Here is a 24,490-nt window from a genome sequence, read left to right as displayed (position 1 = left end):
GAACATCAGACAGCAGAACATCAGAACATCAGACAGCAGGACATCAGACAGCAGAACATCAGAACATCAGACAGCAGACAGCAGAACATCAGGCAACAGAACATCAGACAACAGAACATTAGACAGCAGAACATCAGACAGCAGAACATCAGACAGCAGAACATCATACAGCAGGACATCAGAACATCAGAACATCAGACTGCAGAACATCAGACAGCAGGACATCAGACAGCAGAACATCAGACAGCAGGACATCAGACAGCAGGACATCAGACAGCAGGACATCAGAACATCAGACAGCAGGACATCAGACAGCAGAACATCAGAACATCAGACAGCAGGACATCAGAACATCAGACAGCAGAACATCAGACAACAGAACATCAGACAGCAGGACATCAGACAGCAGGACATCAGACAGCAGAATATCAGAACAGCAGACAGCAGAACATCAGGCAACAGAACATCAGACAACAGAACATTTCACAGCAGCACATCAGACAACAGAACATCAGACAGCAGAACATCAGACAGCAGGACATCAGACAGCAGGACATCAGACAGCAGAACATCAGACAACAGAACATCAGACAACAGAACATCAGACAGCAGGACATAAGACAGCAGAACATCAGACAGCAGGACATCAGACAGCAGAACATCAGACAACAGAACATCAGACAGCAGAACATCAGACAGCAGGACATCAGACAGCAGAACATCAGACAGCAGGACATCAGAGAGCAGAACATCAGACAGCAGAACATCAGACAGCAGGACATCAGAACATCAGACTGCAGAACATCAGACAGCAGGACATCAGACAGCAGAACATCAGACAGCAGAACATCAGACAGCAGGACATCAGAGAGCAGGACATCAGACAGCAGGACATCAGACAGCAGAACAGAACATCAGACAGCAGAACATCAGACAGCAGGACATCAGACAGCAGAACATCAGAACATCAGACAGCAGAACATCAGACTGCAGAACATCAGACAGCAGAACATCAGACAGCAGAACATCAGACAGCAGAACATCAGAGAGCAGAACATCAGACAGCAGAACATCAGACAGCAGAACATCAGACAGCAGAACATCAGAACATCAGACAGCAGGACATCAGACAGCAGAACATCAGACAGCAGGACATCAGACAGCAGAACATCAGACAGCAGAACATCAGACAGCAGAACATCAGACAGCAGGACATCAGACAGCAGAACATCAGACAGCAGGACATCAGACAGCAGAACATCAGAACAGCAGACAGCAGAACATCAGAACATCAGACAGCAGAACATCAGAACATCAGACAGCAGGACATCAGACAGCAGAACATCAGAACATCAGACAGCAGACAGCAGAACATCAGGCAACAGAACATCAGACAACAGAACATTAGACAGCAGAACATCAGACAGCAGAACATCAGACAGCAGAACATCATACAGCAGGACATCAGAACATCAGACTGCAGAACATCAGACAGCAGGACATCAGACAGCAGAACATCAGACAGCAGGACATCAGACAGCAGGACATCAGACAGCAGGACATCAGACAGCAGAACATCAGAACATCAGACGGCAGAACATCAGACAACAGAACATCCGACAGCAGAACATCAGACAGCAGAACATCAGACATCAGAACATCAGACAGCAGAACATCAGACAGCAGGACATCAGAACATCAGACTGCAGAACATCAGACAGCAGGACATCAGACAGCAGAACAGCAGAACATCAGACAGCAGGACATCAGACAGCAGAACATCAGAACAGCAGACAGCAGGACATCAGACAGCAGAACATCAGACAGCAGAACATCAGACAGCAGAACATCAGACAGCAGGACATCAGACAGCAGAACATCAGAACAGCAGACAGCAGAACATCAGAACATCAGACAGCAGAACATCAGAACATCAGACAGCAGGACATCAGACAGCAGAACATCAGAACATCAGACAGCAGACAGCAGAACATCAGGCAACAGAACATCAGACAACAGAACATTAGACAGCAGAACATCAGACAGCAGAACATCAGACAGCAGAACATCATACAGCAGGACATCAGAACATCAGACTGCAGAACATCAGACAGCAGGACATCAGACAGCAGAACATCAGACAGCAGGACATCAGACAGCAGGACATCAGACAGCAGGACATCAGACAGCAGAACATCAGAACATCAGACGGCAGAACATCAGACAACAGAACATCAGACAGCAGAACATCAGACAGCAGAACATCAGACATCAGAACATCAGACAGCAGAACATCAGACAGCAGGACATCAGAACATCAGACTGCAGAACATCAGACAGCAGGACATCAGACAGCAGAACAGCAGAACATCAGACAGCAGGACATCAGACAGCAGAACATCAGAACATCAGACAGCAGAACATCAGAAAGCAGGACATCAGACAGCAGGACATCAGAGAGCAGAACATCAGACAGCAGAACATCAGACAGCAGGACATCAGACAGCAGAACAGAACATCAGACAGCAGAACATCAGACAGCAGGACAGCAGAACATCAGAGAGCAGAACATCAGACAGCAGGACAGCAGAACATCAGACAGCAGGACATCAGACAGCAGAACATCAGACAGCAGAACATCAGACAGCAGAACATCAGACAGCAGGACATCAGACAGCAGAACATCAGAACATCAGACAGCAGAACATCAGACAGCAGGACATCAGACAGCAGAACATCATAACATCAGACAGCAGGACTTCAGACAGCAGAACAGCAGAACATCAGACAGCAGGACATCAGACAGCAGAACATCAGACAGCAGAACATCAGACAGCAGAACATCAGAACATCAGACAGCAGGACATCAGACAGCAGAACATCAGAACATCAGACAGCAGGACATCAGAACATCAGACAGCAGAACATCAGAACATCAGACAGCAGAACATCAGACAACAGAACATCAGACAGCAGGACATCAGACAGCAGGACATCAGACAGCAGAATATCAGAACATCAGACAGCAGAACATCAGACAACAGAACATCAGACAACAGAACATCAGACAGCAGAACATCAGACAGCAGGACATCAGAACATCAGGCAGTCAGACAGCAGGACATCAGACAGCATAACATAGGAAGATCAGACAGCAGAACATCAGAGGGCAGAACATCAGAACATCAGACAGCAGGATATCAGACAGCAGAACAGAACATCAGACAGCAGAAATTCAGACAGCAGAACATCAGACAGCAGAACATCAGACAGCAGGACATCAGACAGCAGAACATCAGACAGCAGGACATCAGACAGCAGAACATCAGACACCAGAACATCAGACAGCAGGACATCAGACAGCAGAACATCAGAACAGCAGACAGCAGAACATCAGACAGCAGAACATCAGAACATCAGAGAGCAGGACATCAGACAGCAGAACATCAGAACATCAGACAGCAGGACATCAGAACATCAGACAGCAGAACATCAGACAACAGAACATCAGACAGCAGGACATCAGACAGCAGGACATCAGACAGCAGAATATCAGAACAGCAGACAGCAGAACATCAGGCAACAGAACATCAGACAACAGAACATTTCACAGCAGCACATCAGACAACAGAACATCAGACAGCAGAACATCAGACAGCAGGACATCAGACAGCAGGACATCAGACAGCAGAACATCAGACAACAGAACATCAGACAACAGAACATCAGACAGCAGGACATAAGACAGCAGAACATCAGACAGCAGGACATCAGACAGCAGAACATCAGACAACAGAACATCAGACAGCAGAACATCAGACAGCAGGACATCAGACAGCAGAACATCAGACAGCAGGACATCAGAGAGCAGAACATCAGACAGCAGAACATCAGACAGCAGGACATCAGAACATCAGACAGCAGAACATCAGACAGCAGGACATCAGACAGCAGAACATCATAACATCAGACAGCAGGACTTCAGACAGCAGAACAGCAGAACATCAGACAGCAGGACATCAGACAGCAGAACATCAGACAGCAGAACATCAGACAGCAGAACATCAGAACATCAGACAGCAGGACATCAGACAGCAGAACATCAGAACATCAGACAGCAGGACATCAGAACATCAGACAGCAGAACATCAGAACATCAGACAGCAGAACATCAGACAACAGAACATCAGACAGCAGGACATCAGACAGCAGGACATCAGACAGCAGAATATCAGAACATCAGACAGCAGAACATCAGACAACAGAACATCAGACAACAGAACATCAGACAGCAGAACATCAGACAGCAGGACATCAGAACATCAGGCAGTCAGACAGCAGGACATCAGACAGCATAACATAGGAAGATCAGACAGCAGAACATCAGAGGGCAGAACATCAGAACATCAGACAGCAGGATATCAGACAGCAGAACAGAACATCAGACAGCAGAAATTCAGACAGCAGAACATCAGACAGCAGAACATCAGACAGCAGGACATCAGACAGCAGAACATCAGACAGCAGGACATCAGACAGCAGAACATCAGACACCAGAACATCAGACAGCAGGACATCAGACAGCAGAACATCAGAACAGCAGACAGCAGAACATCAGACAGCAGAACATCAGAACATCAGAGAGCAGGACATCAGACAGCAGAACATCAGAACATCAGACAGCAGGACATCAGAACATCAGACAGCAGAACATCAGACAACAGAACATCAGACAGCAGGACATCAGACAGCAGGACATCAGACAGCAGAATATCAGAACAGCAGACAGCAGAACATCAGGCAACAGAACATCAGACAACAGAACATTTCACAGCAGCACATCAGACAACAGAACATCAGACAGCAGAACATCAGACAGCAGGACATCAGACAGCAGAACATCAGACAACAGAACATCAGACAACAGAACATCAGACAGCAGGACATAAGACAGCAGAACATCAGACAGCAGGACATCAGACAGCAGAACATCAGACAACAGAACATCAGACAGCAGAACATCAGACAGCAGGACATCAGACAGCAGAACATCAGACAGCAGGACATCAGAGAGCAGAACATCAGACAGCAGAACATCAGACAGCAGGACATCAGAACATCAGACTGCAGGACATCAGACAGCAGGACATCAGACAGCAGGACATCAGACAGCAGAACATCAGACAGCAGGACATCAGAGAGCAGAACATCAGACAGCAGAACATCAGACAGCAGGACATCAGACAGCAGAACAGAACATCAGACAGCAGAACATCAGACAGCAGGACAGCAGAACATCAGAGAGCAGAACATCAGACAGCAGGACAGCAGAACATCAGACAGCAGGACATCAGACAGCAGAACATCAGACAGCAGAACATCAGACAGCAGAACATCAGACAGCAGGACATCAGATAGCAGAACATCAGACAGCAGAACATCAGACAGCAGGACATCAGACAGCAGAACATCATAACATCAGACAGCAGGACATCAGACAGCAGAACAGCAGAACATCAGACAGCAGGACATCATACAGCAGAACATCAGACAGCAGAACATCAGACAGCAGAACATCAGAACATCAGACAGCAGGACATCAGACAGCAGAACAACAGAACATCAGACAGCAGAACATCAGACAGCAGAACATCAGACAGCAGAACTTCAGAACATCAGATAGCAGAACATCAGACAACAGAAAATCAGACAGCAGGACATCAGACAGCAGGACATCAGACAGCAGGACATCAGACAACAGAACATCAGAACATCAGACAGCAGAACATCAGACAGCAGAACATCAGAACATCAGACAGCAGGACACCAGACAGCAGAACATCAGACAGCAGGACATCAGAACATCAGACTGCAGAACATCAGACAGCAGGACATCAGACAGCAGAACATCAGACAACAGAACATCAGACAGCAGGACATCAGACAGCAGGACATCAGACAGCAGGACATCAGAACATCAGACAGCAGAACATCAGACAGCAGAACATCAGACAACAGAACATCAGACAGCAGAACATCAGACAGCAGAACATCAGACAGCAGGACATCAGAACATCAGACTGCAGAACATCAGACAGCAGGACATCAGACAGCAGAACATCAGACAGCAGGACATCAGACAGCAGAACATCAGACAGCAGAACATCAGACAGCAGAACATCAGAACATCAGACAGCAGGACATCAGACAGCAGAACAGAACATCAGACAGCAGAAATTCAGACAGCAGAACAGCAGACAGCAGAACATCAGACAGCAGAACATCAGAACATCAGACAGCAGGACATCAGACAGCAGAACATCAGAACATCAGACAGCAGGACATCAGAACATCAGACAGCAGAACATCAGACAACAGAACATCAGACAGCAGGACATCAGACAGCAGGACATCAGACAGCAGAATATCAGAACAGCAGACAGCAGAACATCAGGCAACAGAACATCAGACAACAGAACATTTCACAGCAGCACATCAGACAACAGAACATCAGACAGCAGAACATCAGACAGCAGGACATCAGACAGCAGGACATCAGACAGCAGAACATCAGACAACAGAACATCAGACAACAGAACATAAGACAGCAGGACATAAGACAGCAGAACATCAGACAGCAGGACATCAGACAGCAGAACATCAGACAACAGAACATCAGACAGCAGAACATCAGACAGCAGGACATCAGACAGCAGAACATCAGACAGCAGGACATCAGAGAGCAGAACATCAGACAGCAGAACATCAGACAGCAGGACATCAGAACATCAGACTGCAGAACATCAGACAGCAGAACATCAGACAGCAGAACATCAGACAGCAGGACATCAGAGAGCAGAACATCAGACAGCAGAACATCAGACAGCAGGACATCAGACAGCAGAACAGAACATCAGACAGCAGAACATCAGACAGCAGGACAGCAGAACATCAGAGAGCAGAACATCAGACAGCAGGACAGCAGAACATCAGACAGCAGGACATCAGACAGCAGAACATCAGACAGCAGAACATCAGACAGCAGAACATCAGACAGCAGGACATCAGATAGCAGAACATCAGACAGCAGAACATCAGACAGCAGGACATCAGACAGCAGGACATCATAACATCAGACAGCAGGACATCAGACAGCAGAACAGCAGAACATCAGACAGCAGGACATCATACAGCAGAACATCAGACAGCAGAACATCAGACAGCAGAACATCAGAACATCAGACAGCAGGACATCAGACAGCAGAACAACAGAACATCAGACAGCAGAACATCAGACAGCAGAACATCAGACAGCAGAACTTCAGAACATCAGATAGCAGAACATCAGACAACAGAAAATCAGACAGCAGGACATCAGACAGCAGGACATCAGACAGCAGGACATCAGACAACAGAACATCAGAACATCAGACAGCAGAACATCAGACAGCAGAACATCAGAACATCAGACAGCAGGACACCAGACAGCAGAACATCAGACAGCAGGACATCAGAACATCAGACTGCAGAACATCAGACAGCAGGACATCAGACAGCAGAACATCAGACAACAGAACATCAGACAGCAGGACATCAGACAGCAGGACATCAGACAGCAGGACATCAGAACATCAGACAGCAGAACATCAGAAAGCAGAACATCAGACAACAGAACACCAGACAGCAGAACATCAGACAGCAGAACATCAGACAGCAGGACATCAGAACATCAGACTGCAGAACATCAGACAGCAGGACATCAGACAGCAGAACATCAGACAGCAGGACATCAGACAGCAGAACATCAGACAGCAGAACATCAGACAGCAGAACATCAGAACATCAGACAGCAGGACATCAGACAGCAGAACAGAACATCAGACAGCAGAAATTCAGACAGCAGAACATCAGACAGCAGAACATCAGACAGCAGGACATCAGACAGCAGGACATCAGACAGCAGAACATCAGACAGCAGAACATCAGAACATCAGACAGCAGAACATCAGAACATCAGACAGCAGGACATCAGACAGCAGAACATCTGAACATCAGACAGCAGGACATCAGAACATCAGACAGCAGGACATCAGAACATCAGACAGCAGAACATCAGACAGCAGAACATCAGACAACAGAACATCAGACAGCAGGACATCAGACAGCAGAACATCAGACAGCAGAATATCAGAACATCAGACAGCAGAACATCAGACAACAGAACATCAGACAACAGAACATCAGACAGCAGAACATCAGACAGCAGAACATCAGACAGCAGAACATCAGTCAGCAGAACATCAGACAGCAGAACATCAGTCAGCAGAACATCAGACAGCAGAACATCAGACAGCAGAACATCAGACAGCAGAACATCAGACAGCAGGACATCAGACAGCAGAACATCAGACAGCAGAACATCAGACAGCAGGACATCAGAGAGCAGAACATCAGAACAGCAGACAGCAGAACATCAGAACATCAGACAGCAGAACATCAGAACATCAGACAGCAGGACATCAGACAGCAGAACAGAACATCAGACAGCAGAAATTCAGACAGCAGAACAGCAGACAGCAGAACATCAGACAGCAGAACATCAGAACATCAGACAGCAGGACATCAGACAGCAGAACATCAGAACATCAGACAGCAGGACATCAGAACATCAGACAGCAGGACATCAGACAGCAGAACATCAGACAGCAGGACATCAGACAGCAGAACATCAGACAGCAGAACATCAGACAGCAGAACATCAGAACATCAGACAGCAGGACATCAGACAGCAGAACAGAACATCAGACAGCAGAAATTCAGACAGCAGAACATCAGACAGCAGAACATCAGACAGCAGGACATCAGACAGCAGGACATCAGACAGCAGAACATCAGACAGCAGAACATCAGAACATCAGACAGCAGAACATCAGAACATCAGACAGCAGGACATCAGACAGCAGAACATCTGAACATCAGACAGCAGGACATCAGAACATCAGACAGCAGGACATCAGAACATCAGACAGCAGAACATCAGACAGCAGAACATCAGACAACAGAACATCAGACAGCAGGACATCAGACAGCAGAACATCAGACAGCAGAATATCAGAACATCAGACAGCAGAACATCAGACAACAGAACATCAGACAACAGAACATCAGACAGCAGAACATCAGACAGCAGAACATCAGTCAGCAGAACATCAGACAGCAGAACATCAGTCAGCAGAACATCAGACAGCAGAACATCAGACAGCAGAACAACAGTCAGCAGAACATCAGACAGCAGAACATCAGACAGCAGAACATCAGACAGCAGAACATCAGACAGCAGGACATCAGACAGCAGAACATCAGACAGCAGAACATCAGACAGCAGGACATCAGAGAGCAGAACATCAGAACAGCAGACAGCAGAACATCAGAACATCAGACAGCAGAACATCAGAACATCAGACAGCAGGACATCAGACAGCAGAACAGAACATCAGACAGCAGAAATTCAGACAGCAGAACAGCAGACAGCAGAACATCAGACAGCAGAACATCAGAACATCAGACAGCAGGACATCAGACAGCAGAACATCAGAACATCAGACAGCAGGACATCAGAACATCAGACAGCAGAACATCAGACAACAGAACATCAGACAGCAGGACATCAGACAGCAGGACATCAGACAGCAGAATATCAGAACAGCAGACAGCAGAACATCAGGCAACAGAACATCAGACAACAGAACATTTCACAGCAGCACATCAGACAACAGAACATCAGACAGCAGAACATCAGACAGCAGGACATCAGACAGCAGGACATCAGACAGCAGAACATCAGACAACAGAACATCAGACAACAGAACATCAGACAGCAGGACATAAGACAGCAGAACATCAGACAGCAGGACATCAGACAGCAGAACATCAGACAACAGAACATCAGACAGCAGAACATCAGACAGCAGGACATCAGACAGCAGAACATCAGACAGCAGGACATCAGAGAGCAGAACATCAGACAGCAGAACATCAGACAGCAGGACATCAGAACATCAGACTGCAGAACATCAGACAGCAGGACATCAGACAGCAGAACATCAGACAGCAGAACATCAGACAGCAGGACATCAGAGAGCAGAACATCAGACAGCAGAACATCAGACAGCAGGACATCAGACAGCAGAACAGAACATCAGACAGCAGAACATCAGACAGCAGGACAGCAGAACATCAGAGAGCAGAACATCAGACAGCAGGACAGCAGAACATCAGACAGCAGGACATCAGACAGCAGAACATCAGACAGCAGAACATCAGACAGCAGAACATCAGACAGCAGGACATCAGATAGCAGAACATCAGACAGCAGAACATCAGACAGCAGGACATCAGACAGCAGAACATCATAACATCAGACAGCAGGACATCAGACAGCAGAACAGCAGAACATCAGACAGCAGGACATCATACAGCAGAACATCAGACAGCAGAACATCAGACAGCAGAACATCAGAACATCAGACAGCAGGACATCAGACAGCAGAACAACAGAACATCAGACAGCAGAACATCAGACAGCAGAACATCAGACAGCAGAACTTCAGAACATCAGATAGCAGAACATCAGACAACAGAAAATCAGACAGCAGGACATCAGACAGCAGGACATCAGACAGCAGGACATCAGACAACAGAACATCAGAACATCAGACAGCAGAACATCAGACAGCAGAACATCAGAACATCAGACAGCAGGACACCAGACAGCAGAACATCAGACAGCAGGACATCAGAACATCAGACTGCAGAACATCAGACAGCAGGACATCAGACAGCAGAACATCAGACAACAGAACATCAGACAGCAGGACATCAGACAGCAGGACATCAGACAGCAGGACATCAGAACATCAGACAGCAGAACATCAGAAAGCAGAACATCAGACAACAGAACATCAGACAGCAGAACATCAGACAGCAGAACATCAGACAGCAGGACATCAGAACATCAGACTGCAGAACATCAGACAGCAGGACATCAGACAGCAGAACATCAGACAGCAGGACATCAGACAGCAGAACATCAGACAGCAGAACATCAGACAGCAGAACATCAGAACATCAGACAGCAGGACATCAGACAGCAGAACAGAACATCAGACAGCAGAAATTCAGACAGCAGAACATCAGACAGCAGAACATCAGACAGCAGGACATCAGACAGCAGGACATCAGACAGCAGAACATCAGACAGCAGAACATCAGAACATCAGACAGCAGAACATCAGAACATCAGACAGCAGGACATCAGACAGCAGAACATCTGAACATCAGACAGCAGGACATCAGAACATCAGACAGCAGGACATCAGAACATCAGACAGCAGAACATCAGACAGCAGAACATCAGACAACAGAACATCAGACAGCAGGACATCAGACAGCAGAACATCAGACAGCAGAATATCAGAACATCAGACAGCAGAACATCAGACAACAGAACATCAGACAACAGAACATCAGACAGCAGAACATCAGACAGCAGAACATCAGACAGCAGAACATCAGTCAGCAGAACATCAGACAGCAGAACATCAGTCAGCAGAACATCAGACAGCAGAACATCAGACAGCAGAACAACAGTCAGCAGAACATCAGACAGCAGAACATCAGACAGCAGAACATCAGACAGCAGAACATCAGACAGCAGGACATCAGACAGCAGAACATCAGACAGCAGAACATCAGACAGCAGGACATCAGAGAGCAGAACATCAGAACAGCAGACAGCAGAACATCAGAACATCAGACAGCAGAACATCAGAACATCAGACAGCAGGACATCAGACAGCAGAACATCAGAACATCAGACAGCAGGACATCAGACAGCAGAACATCAGAAGATCAGACAGCAGAACATCAGACAACAGAACATCAGACAGCAGGACATCAGACAGCAGGACATCAGACAGCAGAATATCAGACAGCAGAACATCAGACAGCAGAACATCATACAGCAGGACATCAGAACATCAGACTGCAGAACATCAGACAGCAGGACATCAGACAGCAGAACATCAGACAGCAGAACATCAGACAGCAGGACATCAGACAGCAGGACATCAGACGGCAGAACATCAGAACATCAGACAGCAGAACATCAGACTGCAGAACATCAGACAACAGAACATCAGACAGCAGAACATCAGAGAGCAGAACATCAGACAGCAGAACATCAGACAGCAGAACATCAGACAGCAGAACATCAGAACATCAGACAGCAGGACATCAGACAGCAGAACATCAGACAGCAGGACATCAGACAGCAGAACATCAGACAGCAGAACATCAGACAGCAGAACATCAGACAGCAGGACATCAGACAGCAGAACATCAGAACAGCAGACAGCAGAACATCAGAACATCAGACAGCAGGACATCAGACAGCAGGACATCAGACAGCAGGACATCAGACAGCAGAACATCAGAACATCAGACAGCAGACAGCAGAACATCAGGCAACAGAACATCAGACAACAGAACATTAGACAGCAGAACATCAGACAGCAGAACATCAGACAGCAGAACATCATACAGCAGGACATCAGAACATCAGACTGCAGAACATCAGACAGCAGGACATCAGACAGCAGAACATCAGACAGCAGGACATCAGACAGCAGGACATCAGACAGCAGGACATCAGACAGCAGAACATCAGAACATCAGACGGCAGAACATCAGACAACAGAACTTCAGACAGCAGAACATCAGACAGCAGAACATCAGACATCAGAACATCAGACAGCAGAACATCAGACAGCAGGACATCAGAACATCAGACTGCAGAACATCAGACAGCAGGACATCAGACAGCAGAACAGCAGAACATCAGACAGCAGGACATCAGACAGCAGAACATCAGAACATCAGACAGCAGAACATCAGACAGCAGGACATCAGACAGCAGGACATCAGAGAGCAGAACATCAGACAGCAGAACATCAGACAGCAGGACATCAGACAGCAGAACAGAACATCAGACAGCAGAACATCAGACAGCAGGACAGCAGAACATCAGAGAGCAGAACATCAGACAGCAGGACAGCAGAACATCAGACAGCAGGACATCAGACAGCAGAACATCAGACAGCAGAACATCAGACAGCAGAACATCAGACAGCAGGACATCAGACAGCAGAACATCAGAACATCAGACAGCAGAACATCAGACAGCAGGACATCAGACAGCAGAACATCATAACATCAGACAGCAGGACTTCAGATAGCAGAACAGCAGAACATCAGACAGCAGGACATCAGACAGCAGAACATCAGACAGCAGAACATCAGACAGCAGAACATCAGAACATCAGACAGCAGGACATCAGACAGCAGAACAACAGAACATCAGACAGCAGAACATCAGACAGCAGAACATCAGACAGCAGAACATCAGACAGCAGGACATCAGACAGCAGAACTTCAGAACATCAGATAGCAGAACATCAGACAGCATAACATCAGACAGCAGGACATCAGACAGCAGGACATCAGACAGCAGGACATCAGACAACAGAACATCAGAACATCAGACAGCAGAACATCAGACAGCAGAACATCAGAACATCAGACAGCAGGACACCAGACAGCAGAACATCAGAACATCAGACAGCAGGACATCAGAACATCAGACAGCAGAACATCAGAACATCAGACAGCAGAACATCAGACAACAGAACATCAGACAGCAGGACATCAGACAGCAGGACATCAGAACATCAGACAGCAGAACATCAGACAGCAGAACATCAGACAACAGAACATCAGACAACAGAACATCAGACAGCAGAACATCAGACATCAGAACATCAGACAGCAGAACATCAGACAGCAGAACATCAGACAGCAGGACATCAGACAGCAGGACATCAGAACATCAGACAGCAGAACATCAGACATCAGAACATCAGAACATCAGACAGCAGGTCATCAGGACACCAGACAGTGGGAGTGTAAGCAAGCAGCATATACTCACAAAAATTAGGAAGTTGAAGATGAACATGAGGTACTTGATGCAGCTGAGACAGTCCCCTTCCATGAATGTTCCCCGTGCTGAGGCCTCCCCGGACCCCTGCAGAAACACACACACACACACACACACACACACACACACACACACACACACACACACACACACACACACACACACACACACACACACACACACACACACACACACACACACACACACACACACACACACACACACACACACACACACACACACACACGAGAGAGAGAGAGAGAGAGGCCTGTTAATTACTGAAAAGCATAGAGCGCTGTACAACATAAAAAAACGACGGTTATGCCATAGCGTGACTCCAGGATGGTTGAGCCGCAGTTCACCTACGGGTTTTTGGGCTCTAGAGAAGTTAAATCATCCTCTTAGAGACTGAGGTGAGAAGAGCCGTCCTCTCCTTTCTTCCACAACAAGGAGATTCAAGGATAGACATGAGAGAGTAAAAGCTAAGCGCAGAGAGATGTCAGTCCCCAAGAGATTATGGGAACCTGTCACTGCCAGGCTGTCCCTGAGTGACTTGTCACTGCCATGCTGTCCCTGAGTGACTCGTCACTGCCATGCTGTCCCTGAGTGACTCGTCACTGCCATGCTGTCCCTGAGTGACTCGTCACTGCCATGCTGTCCCTGAGTGACTCGTCACTGCCAGGCTGTCCCTGAGTGACTCGTCACTGCCAGGCTGTCCCTGAGTGACTCGTCACTGCCAGGCTGCCCCTGAGTGACTCGTCACTGCCAAGCTGTACCTGAGTGACTCGTCACTGCCAGGCTGTCCCTGAGTGACTCGTCACTGCCAGGCTGCCCCTGAGTGACTCGTCACTGCCAAGCTGTCCCGGAGTGACTCGTCACTGCCAGGCTGTCCCTGAGTGACTCGTCACTGCCAGGCTGTCCCTGAGTGACTCGTCACTGCCAGGCTGTCCCAGAGTGACTTGTCACTGCCAGGCTGTCCCTGAGTGACTCGTGAGTGCCAGGCTGTCCCTGAGTGACTCGTCACTGCCAGGCTGTCCCTGAGTGACTCGTCACTGCCAGGCTGTCCCTGAGTGACTCGTGAGTGCAAGGCTGTCCCTGAGTGACTTGTCACTGCCAGGCTGTCCCTGAGTGACTCGTGAGTGCCAGGCTGTCCCTGAGTGACTGGTGAGTGACTCTGTGTCATGTGGGGATGTGTGGGAGGATGTGTTATACTTCATGCAGCCGGCCATCAGAATCAGCGCTCCTGGTGTGATGAGGAGCAACAGTCTTTTCCAGCTATGATGGTGTTTACCAGGACGCTGCCACCTGCTGTCACCTGTCACAGCTGACTCACTTCACATGCTGCAGGAACCAAGCAGTGACACTGTTCAGACAACACAAACCAGTCTGTCTGTTCTTTAGTTCAGTCAATTGGTTGGTCTGGGGGGGAAAGTCTGCAAGCGCCAATCAAAAACAGCACGGCACAAGAAGTGCGTCTCCGCGACCAGATTTGAAGAACACATTTCTCTAAATATAAAACATTCACCAGCAACTACTGATATGAGGTTTTATGTGGTTTGTTTCATCACTTAGATAGGCAGTGTGCTGTCTGTCTGACCTCATCACTTAGATAGGCAGTGTGCTGTCTGTCAGACCTCATCACTTAGATAGGCAGTGTGCTGTCTGTCTGACCTCATCACTTAGATAGGCAGTGTGCTGTCTGTCTGACCTCATCACTTAGATAGGCAGTGTGCTGTCTGTCTGACCTCATCACTTAGATAGGCAGTGTGCTGTCGGTCTGACCTCATCACTTAGATAGGCAGTGTGCTGTCTGTCTGACCTCATCACTTAGATAGGTAGTGTGCTGTCTGTCTGACCTCATCACTTAGATAGGTAGTGTGCTGTCTGTCTGACCTCATCACTTAGATAGGCAGTGTGCTGTCTGTCTGACCTCATCACTTAGATAGGCAGTGTGCTGTCTGTCTGACCTCATCACTAAGATAGGTAGTGTGCTGTCTGTCTGACCTCATCACTTAGATAGACAGTGCACTGTCTGTCTGACATCACTTAGATAGGCAGTGCGCTGTCTGTCTGACATCACTTAGATAGGCAGTACACAGTCTGTCTGACCTCATCACTTAGATAGGCAGTGTGCTGTCTGTCTGACATCACTTAGATAGGTAGTATGTTGTCTGTCTGACATCACTTAGATAGGCAGTGTGCTGTCTGTCTGACCTCATCACTTAGATAGGCAGTGTGCTCTCTGTCTGACCTTAGATAGGCAGTGTGCTGTCTGTCTGACCTTAGATAGGCAGTGTGCTGTCTGTCTGACCTTAGATAGGCAGTGTGCTGTCTGTCTGACCTTAGATAGGCAGTGTGCAGTCTGTCTGACCTTAGATAGGCAGTGTGCAGTCTGTCTGACCTTAGATAGGCAGTGTGCTGTCTGACCTTAGATAGGCAGTGTGCTGTCTGTCTGACCTTAGATAGGCAGTGTGCTGTCTGTCTGATCTCTCCATACACCACAGACACAGCTAACCTCCCTGTTCACACCAGCAATAAATGAAACCCGATTCTTCCTGGGTACATCCCAAATGGCAGCATTTCTCTAAATATAAAACATTCACCAGCAACTACTGATATGAGGTTTTATGTGGTTTGTTTCATCACTTAGATAGGCAGTGTGCTGTCTGTCTGACCTCATCACTTAGATAGGCAGTGTGCTGTCTGTCAGACCTCATCACTTAGATAGGCAGTGTGCTGTCTGTCTGACCTCATCACTTAGATAGGCAGTGTGCTGTCTGTCTGACCTCATCACTTAGATAGGCAGTGTGCTGTCTGTCTGACCTCATCACTTAGATAGGTAGTGTGCTGTCTGTCTGACCTCATCACTTAGATAGGCAGTGTGCTGTCTGTCTGACCTCATCACTTAGATAGGCAGTGTGCTGTCTGTCTGACCTCATCACTTAGATAGGCAGTGTGCTGTCTGTCTGACCTCATCACTAAGATAGGTAGTGTGCTGTCTGTCTGACCTCATCACTTAGATAGACAGTGCACTGTCTGTCTGACATCACTTAGACAGACAGTGCACTGTCTGTCTGACCTCATCACTTAGATAGGCAGTACACAGTCTGTCTGACCTCATCACTTAGATAGGCAGTGTGCTGTCTGTCTGACATCACTTAGATAGGTAGTATGTTGTCTGTCTGACATCACTTAGATAGGCAGTGTGCTGTCTGTCTGACCTCATCACTTAAATAGGCAGTGTGCTCTCTGTCTGACCTTAGATAGGCAGTGTGCTGTCTGTCTGACCTTAGATAGGCAGTGTGCTGTCTGTCTGACCTTAGATAGGCAGTGTGCAGTCTGTCTGACCTTAGATAGGCAGTGTGCAGTCTGTCTGACCTTAGATAGGCAGTGTGCTGTCTGTCTGACCTTAGATAGGCAGTGTGCTGTCTGACCTTAGATAGGCAGTGTGCTGTCTGTCTGACCTTAGATAGGCAGTGTGCTGTCTGTCTGATCTCTCCATACACCACAGACACAGCTAACCTCCCTGTTCACACCAGCAATAAATGAAACCCGATTCTTCCTGGGTACATCCCAAATGGCAGCCTTTTCCCTATATAGTGCACTATGAGCCCTATGGGTACTACATAGGGAATAGGGTGCTATTTGAGACATACACCCTATTGTTAGTCCCTCAGTGGGCACTCAGCTGAGTAAATGTGTATTTACTGCCCATCTGAACACTATCTGACCTGTGTTGCTGGTCTTAGTCTATTTAACTAAATGGTGTGTGTGTGTGTGTGTGTGTGTGTGTGTGTGTGTGTGTGTGTGTGTGTGTGTGTGTGTGTGGTGTGGTGGAGCCCCCTTCTGCTATGACTGGCCGGGGCAGTGTAGAGTAGAGCACTCTGGGTAATTGATGTCCTTTAAAGGGGATTTTGGGTAATGAAGTGAAGCCTTTTTTTCATAAGTGTAAGGGGAATTTGGGTTTATAGACACACACACACACACACACACACACACACACACACACACACACACACACACACAAAGGGAGAGAGAAACACACACACACATCAACACACGGAGAAACACACATTGCACAGAACTCCAGTGTCCCACTCTGCAGCTGTGGTTCCTGTCTAAAATAGGACTAGGGGCAGCTGGACGATTTCACACTGCCAAATAGAAGATGGCCAAAAATAATTCCCTTCACTATCTCCCCCTCTCCTCTCTCTACTCCTTTCCTTCAGTCCTCTCCGTCCTCCTCCTCAGTTCCAGTATAATTCAATAATCCTGCAGCCCGCTGTTCTCTAAAGCAGTTTACAGTTGCACAATACTGGCCATCCCTCAGGTGTAGAGCTCAATAGCCCCATGTTATAGAGTGTGTGTTTCTGTCAAAAGCCCTGATAGATTCAGCTGTGCTCACCACTCCAGAGACTGCTTATTTTATTTGTAATTTTTTTACATTTATTTAACTAGCAAGTCAGTTAAGAACACATTCTTATTTTCAATGGCAGCCTAGGAACAGTGGGTTAACTGCCTTGTTCAGGCGGCAGAACGACAGATTTTCACCTTGTCAGCTCAGGGATTTGATCTTGCAACCTTTCGGTTACTAGTCCAACGCTCTAACCACTAGGCTACCTGCCGCCCCAATGGCTCTTTCCAACCTCCACACACACAGTGTTTTCACTAATATCTTCTCCGTTCTGAACGGTCTGTTTAGGTCTCTCTGAGTGAGTAGGTGTCTGTACTGTTTCATCATCCTGAGGGTGTTCTTCATACTGTAAGTACAGGCCACAATCACTGACACCAAACCTCTTCAAAGTCTATCTTCTGCTCAGAAACTAATTGAAACACACCAAACCTCTTCAGAGTCTATCTTCTGCTCAGAAACTAACTGAAACACACCAAACCTCTTCAGGGTCTATCTTCTGCTCAGAAAGTAATTGAAACACACCAAACCTCTTCAGAGTCTATCTTCTGCTCAGAAACTAATTGAAACACACCAAACCTCTTCAGAGTCTATCTTCTGCTCAGAAACAGACTGAAACACACCAAACCTCTTCAGGGTCTATCTTCTGCTCAGAAACGAATTGAAATACACCAAACCTCTTCAGGGTCTATCTTCTGCTCAGAAACTAACTGAAACACACCAAACCTCTTCAGAGTCTATCTTCTGCTCAGAAACGAACTGAAACACACCAAACCTCTTCAGAGTCTATCTTCTGCTCAGAAACGAATTGAAATACACCAAACCTCTTCAGGGTCTATCTTCTGCTCAGAAACTAACTGAAACACGCCAAACCTCTTCAGGGTCTATCTTCTGCTCAGAAACTAACTGAAACACGCCAAACCTCTTCAGGGTCTATCTTCTGCTCAGAAACTAATTGAAATACACCAAACCTCTTCAGGGTCTATCTTCTGCTCAGAAACGAACTGAAACACACCAAACCTCTTCAGAGTCTATCTTCTGCTCAGAAACTAACTGAAAAACACCAAACCTCTTCAGAGTCTATCTTCTGCTCAGAAACTAACTGAAAAACACCAAACCTCTTCAGAGTCTATCTTCTGCTCAGAAACGAACTGAAACACACCAAACCTCTTCAGAGTCTATCTTCTGCTCAGAAACTAACTGAAATACACCAAACCTCTTCAGAGTCTATCTTCTGCTCAGAAACTAACTGAAACACACCAAACCTCTTCAGAGTCTATCTTCTGCTCAGAAACTACCTGAAACACACCAAACCTCTTCAGGGTCTATCTTCTGCTCAGAAACTAACTGAAACACACCAAACCTCTTCAGGGTCTATCTTCTGCTCAGAAACTAACTGAAACACACACCAAACCTCTTCAGGGTCTATCTTCTGCTCAGAAACTGAAACTAACTGAAACACACCAAACCTCTTCAGAGTCTATCTTCTGCTCAGAAACTAACTGAAACAGACACCTCTCCAGCTGTAACATTCGTAGCAGAAGGCCTAGACATCATACTGCATGTAGAGTCCTGCAGTGTCAGCATTAAGCCACTAGACATCATACTGCATGTAGAGTCCTGCAGTGTCAGCAGTAAGCCACTAGACATCATACTGCATGTAGAGTCCTGCAGTGTCAGCAGTAAGCCACTAGACATCATACTGCATGTAGAGTCCTGCAGTGTCAGCATTAAATCACTAGACATCAAATCAAATCAAATTTATTTTTTAAATCAAATTTATTTTTATATAGCCCTTCGTACATCAGCTGATATTCTCAAAGTGCTGTACAGAAACCCAGCCTAAAACCCCAAACAGCAAGCAAAGCATGTGAAAGAAGCACGGTGGCTAGGAAAAACTCCCTAGGAAAAACTCCCTAGAAAGGCCAAAAACCTAGGAAGAAACCTAGAGAGGAACCTCTACTGCATGTAGAGTCCTGCAGTGTCAGCATTTAACCACTAGACATCATACTGCATGTAGAGTCCTGCAGTGTCAGCAGTAAGCCACTAGACATCATACTGCATGTAGAGTCCTGCAGTGTCAGCAGTAAACCACTAGACATCATACTGCATGTAGAGTCCGGCAGTGTCAGCAGTAAGCCACTAGACATCATACTGCATGTAGAGTCCTGCAGTGTCAGCAGTAAACCACTAGACATCATACTGCATGTAGAGTCCTGCAGTGTCAGCATTAAGCCACTAGACATCATACTGCATGTAGAGTGCTGCAGTGTCAGCATTAAGCCACTAGACATCGTACTGCATGTAGAGTCCTGCAGTGTCAGCATTAAGCCACTAGACATCATACTGCATGTAGAGTCCTGCAGTGTCAGCATTAAGCCACTAGACATCATACTGCATGTAGAGTCCTGCACTGTCAGCATTAAGCCACTAAACATCATACTGCATGTAGAGTCCTGCAGTGTCAACATTAAGCCACTAGACATCATACTGCATGTAGAGTCCTGCAGTGTCAGCATTAAGCCACTAGACATCATACTGCATGTAGAGTCCTGCAGTGTCAGCATTAAGCCACTAGACATCATACTGCATGTAGAGTCCTGCAGTGTCAGCATTAAGCCACTAGACATCATACTGCATGTAGAGTCCTGCAGTGTCAGTATTAAGCCACTAGACATCATACTGCATGTAGAGTCCTGCAGTGTCAGCATTAAGCCACTAGACATCATACTGCATGTAGAGTCCTGCAGTGTCAGCAGTAAGCCACTGGACATCATACTGCATGTAGAGTCCTGCAGTGTCAGCAGTAAACCACTAGACACCATACTGCATGTAGAGTCCTGCAGTGTCAGCATTAAGCCACTAGACATCATACTGCATGTAGAGTCCTGCAGTGTCAGCATTAAGCCACTAGACATCATACTGCATGTAGAGTCCTGCAGTGTCAGCATTAAGCCACTAGACATCATACTGCATGTAGAGTCCTGCAGTGTCAGCATTAAGCCACTAGACATCATACTGCATGTAGAGTCCTGCAGTGTCAGCAGTAAGCCACTAGACATCATACTGCATGTAGAGTCCTGCAGTGTCAGCATTAAGCCACTAGACATCATACTGCATGTAGAGTCCTGCAGTGGCAGCATTAAGCCACTAGACATCATACTGCATGTAGAGTCCTGCAGCGTCAGCATTAAGCACTAGACATCATACTGCATGTAGAGTCCTGCAGTGTCAGCATTAAGCCACTAGACATTATACTGCATGTAGAGTCCAGCAGTGTCAGCAGTAAGCAACTAGACATCATACTGCATGTAGAGTCCTGCAGTGTCAGCATTTAACCACTAGACATCATACTGCATGTAGAGTCCTGCAGTGTCAGCAGTAAGCCACTAGACATCATACTGCATGTAGAGTCCTGCAGTGTCAGCAGTAAACCACTAGACATCATACTGCATGTAGAGTCCGGCAGTGTCAGCAGTAAACCACTAGACATCATACTGCATGTAGAGTCCTGCAGTGTCAGCAGTAAACCACTAGACATCATACTGCATGTAGAGTCCTGCAGTGTCAGCATTAAGCCACTAGACATCATACTGCATGTAGAGTGCTGCAGTGTCAGCATTAAGCCACTAGACATCATACTGCATGTAGAGTCCTGCAGTGTCAGCATTAAGCCACTAGACATCATACTGCATGTAGAGTCCTGCAGTGTCAGCATTAAGCCACTAGACATCATACTGCATGTAGAGTCCTGCAGTGTCAGCATTAAGCCACTAGACATCATACTGCATGTAGAGTCCTGCAGTGTCAGCATTAAGCCACTAGACATCATACTGCATGTAGAGTCCTGCAGTGTCAGCATTAAGCCACTAGACATCATACTGCATGTAGAGTCCTGCAGTGTCAGCATTAAGCCACTAGACATCATACTGCATGTAGAGTCCTGCAGTGTCAGCATTAAGCCACTAGACATCATACTGCATGTAGAGTCCTGCAGCGTCAGCATTAAGCACTAGACATCATACTGCATGTAGAGTCCTCCAGTGTCAGCATTAAGCCACTAAATCAAATCAAATCAAATTTATTTTTATATAGCCCTTCGTACATCAGCTGATATTCTCAAAGTGCTGTACAGAAACCCAGCCTAAAACCCCAAACAGCAAGCAAAGCATGTGAAAGAAGCACGGTGGCTAGGAAAAACTCCCTAGGAAAAACTCCCTAGAAAGGCCAAAAACCTAGGAAGAAACCTAGAGAGGAACCAGGCTATGAGGGGTGGCCAGTCCTCTTCTGGCTGTGCAGGGTGGATATTATAACAGAACATGGTCAAAATGTTAAAATGTTAAAATGTTCATAAATGACCAGCATGGTCAAATAATAATAATCATAGTAGTTGTCGAGGGTGCAACAAGCACGTCCGGTGAACAGGTCAGGGTTCCATAGCCGCAGGCAGAACAGTTGAAACTGGAGCAGCAGCACGGCCAGGTGGACTGGGGACAGCAAGGAGTCATCATACCAGGTAGTCCTGAGGCATGGTCCTAGGGCTCAGGTCCTCCGAGAGAAAGACAGAAAGAGAGAATTAGAGAGAGCATATTTAAATACACACAGGACACCGGATAAGACAAGAGAAATACTCCAGATGTAACAGACTGACCCTAGCCCCCCGACACATAAACTACTGCAGCATAAATACTGGAGGCTGAGACATCATACTGCATGTAGAGTCCAGCAGTGTCAGCAGTAAGCAACTAGACATCATACTGCATGTAGAGTCCTGCAGTGTCAGCATTTAACCACTAGACATCATACTGCATGTAGAGTCCTGCAGTGTCAGCAGTAAGCCACTAGACATCATACTGCATGTAGAGTCCTGCAGTGTCAGCAGTAAACCACTAGACATCATACTGCATGTAGAGTCCGGCAGTGTCAGCAGTAAACCACTAGACATCATACTGCATGTAGAGTCCTGCAGTGTCAGCAGTAAACCACTAGACATCATACTGCATGTAGAGTCCTGCAGTGTCAGCATTAAGCCACTAGACATCATACTGCATGTAGAGTGCTGCAGTGTCAGCATTAAGCCACTAGACATCATACTGCATGTAGAGTCCTGCAGTGTCAGCATTAAGCCACTAGACATCATACTGCATGTAGAGTCCTGCAGTGTCAGCATTAAGCCACTAGACATCATACTGCATGTAGAGTCCTGCAGTGTCAGCATTAAGCCACTAGACATCATACTGCATGTAGAGTCCTGCAGTGTCAGCATTAAGCCACTAGACATCATACTGCATGTAGAGTCCTGCAGTGTCAGCATTAAGCCACTAGACATCATACTGCATGTAGAGTCCTGCAGTGTCAGCAGTAAACCACTAGACATCATACTGCATGTAGAGTCCTGCAGTGTCAGCATTAAGCCACTAGACATCATACTGCATGTAGAGTCCTGCAGTGTCAGCATTAAGCCACTTCTACAGAAGAACTAGTATGAGCCTCTATGGTCTTTCTACAGTCCTGTGGGCTGTGAGGCTGGTGTGAGTCTCAAATGGCACCCCATGCCCTGTTTAGTGCACTACTTTAGACCAGCGCCCTATTCCTTATATAGTGTACTACTATAGACCAGAGCCCTATTCCCTATATAGTGTACTACTATAGACCAGAGCCCTATTCCCTATATAGTGGTACTACTATAGACCAGAGCCCTATTCCCTATATAGTGGTACTACTATAGACCAGAGCCCTATTCCCTATATAGTGGTACTACTATAGACAAGAGCCCTATTCCCTATATAGTGCACTAATTTTGACCAGAGCCCAGGATGCCATTTGGGAAGCATCCTTTAAGTGACCACCCCCACCTCTCCTCCTCTCCTCCAGTAAGGAGCCAGTGGTGTGTGGAGCCTGTGTGTGTCTAGCGGTGGGGCTGGGGGAGGCTAGGAGGTGGCTAGCGGTGGGGCTGGGGGAGGCTAGGAGGTGGCTAGCGGTGGGGCTGGGGGAGGCTAGGAGGTGGCTAGCGGTGGAGCTGGGGG

At 47.0% G+C, this 24,490-nt stretch overlaps 1 protein-coding gene across 1 annotated transcript in view; it reads right to left on the bottom strand.

Annotated features, from left to right (window-relative positions):
* LOC106593603 (tetraspanin-18B) overlaps nucleotides 1-24,490 on the bottom strand; it is a 252,528-nt gene that overhangs the window by 183,544 nt on the left and 44,494 nt on the right. Inside the window, exon 3 of the mRNA XM_045689719.2 lies at nucleotides 14,045-14,140. Coding sequence (XP_045545675.1) covers nucleotides 14,045-14,107 — 63 coding nt within the window. The 5' untranslated portion in view covers nucleotides 14,108-14,140. The remainder of the gene's footprint in view (nucleotides 1-14,044; nucleotides 14,141-24,490) is intronic.

This window comes from Salmo salar, chromosome 11 (assembly GCF_965601325.2).
Source record: "Salmo salar chromosome 11, fSalSal1, whole genome shotgun sequence".
Taxonomy (NCBI): domain Eukaryota; kingdom Metazoa; phylum Chordata; class Actinopteri; order Salmoniformes; family Salmonidae; genus Salmo; species Salmo salar.
This window is presented reverse-complemented; position numbering and strand designations above follow the sequence as displayed.